We start from the raw sequence: 6,801 nt of genomic DNA, 5'->3' as shown, positions 1-6,801 counted from the left end.
TTAATTATTACAACATAGCTCTACTGCAACATAAACATGGTTTAGAGGTAGAGCTGTTTATGCTAGCAGTGTACATTAAAGTCATTAATTTGCAACCCCACAGCCCCCATATTGTATTTGAGGTGCACATATACAGAGCAGGGAAGATGCCCCACAACATCTTACTCAAGATTTTCTTGCATATGGTTTCTATAGATTCATTAGTATAATACATAAATCCATGAAAAAGGTCCAATCCTATTACAATTAGGAGGGAGAAAGCATATATACAAATTATAGACATCCTGATCTCTCTCCTCTTTTTAGTTCTCCAGTTCTCTGTTTGGGAAGAAATATTAGTGGAATCAAACAATATGTGGAAGATTACTTATCTAGATCAGTAAGCATATTAGAAAAAATATAATAAAGTATAAATAACCCATATTTTACAATTGCTTCCTTCTTCCAAGAAAGCTTCAGCATTCTAATAATGGCGAAATCAAAGTAACAGAAACAAGTTTTTAAAATATTTCTAATTAGAACTGCTAACTTAGTACAAGGTAAGAAGTGAATTCCCAGGCACTGTTCTAAGACCTGTGACAAATACACACCAAAGCTGCCACAGGAGTGGCAGAACAAGCCTAATTCTATTCAGGTTATAACACTAACCACAGCTCAATAAAAGAACCAGCCACCAAATGATGACAATATAAACTCCACCTGACAGTTCAGAATGCTTTTTCTTTTGAAGTACTAATAGGTTAGCCTTGCGTGGCAAGCATTGTCTAGAACTGGTACTCACATGGGTACAATACTTCGTTCTTTCAACCATAGCTTTAAGTCAACCTAAAAACTGGAATCCGCTTCAAAACCTGTAATCTGGAAATGTGGCAGAAATGCAGCTGCATGTCTGCACTTGATCCAGACCAAATTCATACAGCTATGTAATCTGATGGCATGAAGAACTGTATTAAATATTGCACTCAGGCTCCAATTCTAAAACCTCTTGAAACTGAAATGACACGTTGCTCATACACCACATTCAGCTAGGTACAAAAACAAAGGCAGAAGCTGGTTTCCCCAAAAATTCAAAAGCCTCTGAAACACGTAAATTCCAAAACTGAATCAAAGTGATTTACCAAGATTTACATAATGAGACATAAAAACCTTGCAACAAACAGTTGGGTTTTTGTTTTTTGCTTGTCAGGAAGGGTGTGAAGCCCATTTGAATGATAAAGTAGCTTTAGGCCATGTTAGGTAGAAGAGATTTTCACTGTTATAAGAAGTGATTAGAAGAAATTTTTAAACCACCTCTAATTATGCCTGTTTTCTGCTAAAAAGAAAAGGAAAAAAGGACCTTTCTGGCCCCATCTGATATTCTCAGAATAGATTCACATAGACTTTGTCCAAAAGCAAAAAACCACCAAACAAAAAGCCTTTCATTATGTATCAACTTTGAATTTCTTACATCACCTTAACATTGTGTTATGGTGGACACGTGCCAAGTCTGCACTATCTGCGATGTAATGTTCTTCAGAACTACTGGGCTCTCTGACTCTTATGAAAATATAATATCAAGCTTTTATTTTCCTTTCATTTAAGAGGTTTTTCTGGCCTTCAAATTATCCTTGTCACCTAAATTTCTCCATTACTATGTATTTATTTTTTGGTTACTACATCTATCTCAGGTGTGAGGGATTTTTTTGTTTTGGCTTACTGGGTTTTTTGGTGATTTTTGGTTTTGGTTTTTTTGGTGATTTTTGGTTTTGGTTTTTTTTTGTTTTACAGTATTTCTAATAGGATCTAAACTGCATTCTAGCCAAAAGTATCTGGATTTAAAGAACGGTACTATACTATCTGTAATACATGTTCATATTTTGTCTCATTTAATCTTTCAATTTTTTCCAAATTATTAATCAGTAACTTAAATACCAAAATATGAAACCTTAATTATTAAAGGTGAACATCAAGGAATCACAAAGCTATCAATGTATCTCTAACTTTTTCTTTGTCTCTTTAGCATTTTCCAGCCTGTGACAACATTTTACATGTCTAATATCCTAGTTCGAGGAATTTGTATGAACCCTTACTACAATTTTCAACTCTCATTTTCAAAAGGAATCTAGTGAATAATCCATTTAAGCTCGAGCTCCTCGGATACCTGTATTATCTCACTCTAGTATATTAAACTAGGTATGCACATAGAACACCTTGCTAAGAACTGACAACTAGTGGTATAGATTCATACATTAATTTAATGTCTCAATCAGCCTGTTAATAAAGGCTCAATAAATGGAAGTTATGAGCCAAAAGGAATTGCAAAACTTGTATTTCAATTAAAGGACTGTTTGCTTCATCAAATAGTTCACTATAAAAATGTATTCTGCATCCAAGCTTTGACTTGATCATTCATTTACCAGTTCTTTTAAAATACTCTAATAAGCAATCTTTAAAAATTGCTTGTCATTTTCTTACAAATACATCTTATATACCAAATACAAAATTTGCTGCTGATCTGAAAGGTAAAAATATTTCTAGTTTTAGAGTGGTACCAAGCCTTATGAACAAACTCTACTTTCAGCACAAAAATGTATGATTTTGGATTGCCCCTTAACACCCCAAAATTGAAACATGCAAGTATCTCAATACTCAAAGATCGAATGGTTTCATAACAGAAAGTTTTGGCAACAAATGCTTCCTGAAGCAGTAAGGTTTAGAGTTCATTGTAATACTCTTTTCCAGCTCCTGAAGTAAATGTTCCTCATTATCAGGAAAAATCCTTCATCTTCCTGAGAAGGACAGGACTCTTCAAAAGGCAATGAAATTGAGGAATAAAGCAAAAAGAATATAACTACTTGATCTCTTTCCCCAAAACGTTACTGTCCTGAAAAAGGATGGGGTAGGGAATAGAGAGACACACAAATATGGAAGTTATATCCAAGTTGAAAACCCTAAGGAAGTTCCTGATCAGTCTTCTGCCAACCTTGTAAATGCTACAGGAACAGATGTGCTTCTTCACATCAAAATGGAAAGCAAAATGGCAAGGACGAAATGGAATGAAGAATGTTCTAATAAGGCTTGCTATACCATAGCTCATTATCAAGCATGTCTCATAAATGGAGATTTACAAAAGTTACTGGTAGAGCTTAGCAAAATTAAGTTAGCACAATACATAAAACAAGAAACTGATCCACAATACAAATATTTTCACCAGCATTTTACAGCAGGAAACCCTACCAACAGCTCATCCATTCCAGTGTTATAAGGAATTTGACCAGAAATAAATGAAAGCACAACCATCTTTAACTGGCACTGCCCACATTATGAGCATATTTCATAGAATCATAAAATGGTTTGGGTTGGAAGGGACCCCTAGAGGTCATCTAGTCCAACCCCCCTGCAGCAAGCAGGGACACCACTAACTAGATCAGGTTGCTCAGAGCCCCATCCAACCTGGCCTTGAATGTTTCCAGGGATAGGACCTCCACTACCTCACTGGGCAACCTGTTCCAGTGTTTCACTACCCTCATTGTAAAGAATTTCTTCCTTATATCCAGTCTAAACCTACCTTGATTTAGTTTAAAACCATTACCCCTTCTCCTGTCACAGCTGGCCCTACTAAAAAGATTGTCCTGTCTTTCCTATAGGCCCCCTTTAAGCACTGAAAGGCCGCAATCAGGTCTCCCCACAGCCTTCTCTTCTCCAGGCTGAACAAGCCCAACTCCCTCAGCCTGTCCTCATAAGAGAGGTGCTCCAGCCCTCGGATCATTTTTGTAGCCCTCCTCTGGACCCGCTCCAACTGTTCCATGTCCTTCTTGTCCTGAGGGCTCCAGAGCTGGACGCAGTACTCCAGGTGAGGCCTCACCAGAACAGAGTAGAGGGGCAGAATCACCTCCCTCGACCTGCTGGCCACGCTTCTCCCGATGCAGGGCTGCTCTCGATCCTTTCTTCCCCCAGCCTACTGGGGGCTACCCTGACCCAGGTGCAGAACCGTGCATTTGGACTTGAACCTCATGAGGTTCACACAGGCCCACCTCTCCAGCTTGTCCAGGTCTCTTTGGATGACATCCCATCCTTCTGGTGTACCAACTGTACCACTCAGCTTGGTGTCATCTGCAAACCTGCTGAGGGTACACTCGATCTCGCTGTCTATGTCATTGATGAATATATTAAACAGCACTGGTCCCAGTACTGACCCCTGAGGGATACCACTTGTCACCAGTCTCCATCTGGACATCAAGCTGTTGACCACTACCCTCTGGATGCGACCATCCAACCAATTCCTTATCCACCAAACAGTCCACCCAACATTTGCTGAGAAGAAAAAAAGACCTGCCTGATACGATCTTTCGGTTTGTAGCATTTCAGTGCCGAAACAACACACTAACTGGTCAGCATAGTAACAGGTAGCCCTGTCCTCTCAGACAGATGACAACATTTCAAAAACAGTGATCCCATTAAGAACATACAACATGTTCTTAGTCTGAAATGTGCAGTATGTTTGAACTAGAAGGCTTTCTGCTGCTTAAATATTTCCTTACTTTTTTCTTTCCTATGAACTAATCCCAGTAATAAAGTCACATTTGGTCATCCCACCCTACCAATAACCTCTGTGCCACATATGAAAAGGCAGGATGCAGAGAAAATAAACTGAATCCTTTAATGCCCATACTCAGACAGATTAAGAACTTTTTCATTCATGGTGGCAGTTTGTCTGAAAATCTGTAGAAAACTAAATGCAGCATATAATAATGGATAAAAAGTACAAATCTAAATTTCATCTTTTAGGTAAGTTCAGGAAAATATTTCTCTAGTTTAGGTACTTATAGTCATATATATTTTTTGCTGCAAGTGACTGATAATACTTCTCCCCCATACCAAGTCAAAGTAGCACACTGAAGTTCAAACAGGAAAACCACACACAGACACTGTTGAAGATTAACAGTATTTTACTTCCTATGGTCTTGCATGCAATCTCTAAACACATAGTACATAAGACCACATGAAAAAAAACCCTACAAAACATTAACGAGATAAAATGGCAGATTTTTTTTTCTTCATTAACATAATACTTGAATCCTGAAAACTACTCACCTAAAATGAGATGAAGCTTTGTATCTGTTTGGAAGGCATAATGTAACGTGACCAAAAATGGTGATTGCCTAATGTGCTCCAACACTTGTCGTTCTGTCCTTGTGTGCTCAGTTGTTTTGGCTTTTTGAACTATTGTTGCTTTCTTCAGTACTTTCATGGCATACAGCTTTCCAGCATCATGGCCACTTACTTTCCTTACTAGGAACACTTTTCCATAGGCTTAAAAAAGAAAAAGTGGGGAGAAAAAGAAAAAAAAGTCACCTACTTGTACAACAGATCTGGCTGACATCATTATTATTTTCAATTACTCATTGTTATGGCAAACAGTAACCACTCACACTAAAATCTTGCAGAACCATTTGTTTGTTTGTTTCAGATTGACCTTTTCTGAGCAAGATTTTGAACAAATGAGCTCAGTGACAGAACACAGCGAGAGCGCGGAAAACAATCAAACAGAGTTTCAGTATTTTAAAACCATTTCAAAAGTTGATTATTTCTTCCTTTGTAATAACTGAAAACTCCCATACCTAGAATTTAGCAAGAGTAAGAGAGATGCTATCTTTTTGGTCCTCAAAATAGTCTGCCCGTATTTGCACAACTTATACTAGCTTTATAGCACTGAAGTTCCAAAAACCCATAGAAAAGTCAATTAATTCTTCCCATCAGTATTTAGTACATAGGAACTTTCTGAGGCTCCCACACTGGACTTAAATGAAAATTAGCTAGAGGAATTATCTCAAGAGGAAAGTTTTCTGAACACAAACAGTAAAAGAAATAGTCACCAGGACCAAAAGGTAGTCTTTCCAGAGTTTTAAATTATTGAATCTAGGTGTTCTGTTTACATATTTGGTTAAAAATACACCCCACACTGGAGCAGTAAGTGGCAAATGTGGACTTTTTTTTAAGAAAAGGGCTCCTGGGAACTCTACACAAATAAATTTGATACCTCTACAGGGCAAACCTCTAGAAACAGTAAAGGTTAGAATTATTAGACACACAAACAAGATGCTATATAAAAGAATGAGTGTTACTTTTGCAGATGGTAATCGTTATTTCTGTTAATAATTGCCCAAAGGAATCAGGAGGAAGGAACAATGATACGGTTGACTTATTTAGATTTCCAAGGTACTTAACAGTTTCCCTTACAAAAGGGTCTTAAAAACACTAAACAACCATGGGTGCAAAGAGGGGGGGTCCTCTTATGAAGAGCTACATTAGCAGACAAAAAACCAGAAGGTTAAAATAAATGTTCAGCTTTTTCAGTGAAAGGTGGTCAGCAGAAGAATTCATCCTGCCTGATTCAGTCATATATGAACACTGAAGAAGCTGATTTTCTTGGTTTAGTAAATTATCCACTGCAACAGAAATCAAAGCTGACTGCTGAAAACTGTACCACAGTATCAAAATACTAAGTAGCTGAAAAACAAAATGCCAGATAGAAGTCCAAATAGGTAAATGAGTAAACCGCGTGAAGTATGACAATTAATTGTGCATAGTGTTGTAACTGAGGAAAAAAAATTACATGGTGTTACCATATACAGCCCTATGAGAAAACACCAGTGGTAATCCAAAAAGCAAAGAGAATGTTAGAATTTCAAGGAAAGTGTTGAAGGGGGAAAATGACACAGATGTACCATCCCCCAAACCTTCAACACAAAACAAGAAATCCCTTATGCTGTGGTAGGAAATCTTTGTATGCTCATATCTTGAGTGATGCACACTGTTTCA

The 6,801-nt window shown here is 37.5% G+C and overlaps 1 protein-coding gene across 4 annotated transcripts in view; it reads right to left on the bottom strand.

Moving 5' to 3' along the window:
- RPS6KA5 (ribosomal protein S6 kinase A5) overlaps window positions 1-6,801 on the bottom strand; it is an 84,751-nt gene that overhangs the window by 55,462 nt on the left and 22,488 nt on the right. For all 4 annotated transcript variants that reach the window (XM_035888711.1, XM_035888712.1, XM_035888708.1 and 1 more), the window contains exon 3: window positions 5,074-5,292. In XM_035888711.1, the coding sequence (XP_035744604.1) occupies window positions 5,074-5,230 (157 nt within the window). In that variant the 5' untranslated portion in view covers window positions 5,231-5,292. The remainder of the gene's footprint in view (window positions 1-5,073; window positions 5,293-6,801) is intronic.

The sequence above is a fragment of the Egretta garzetta genome, unplaced genomic scaffold, assembly GCF_000687185.1.
Source record: "Egretta garzetta isolate BGI_Z169 unplaced genomic scaffold, ASM68718v1 scaffold361, whole genome shotgun sequence".
In the NCBI taxonomy this organism is placed as follows: Eukaryota; Metazoa; Chordata; class Aves; order Pelecaniformes; family Ardeidae; genus Egretta; species Egretta garzetta.
Note: the sequence above shows the minus strand (reverse complement) of the source record. Positions and strands in the feature narration are given on the sequence as shown.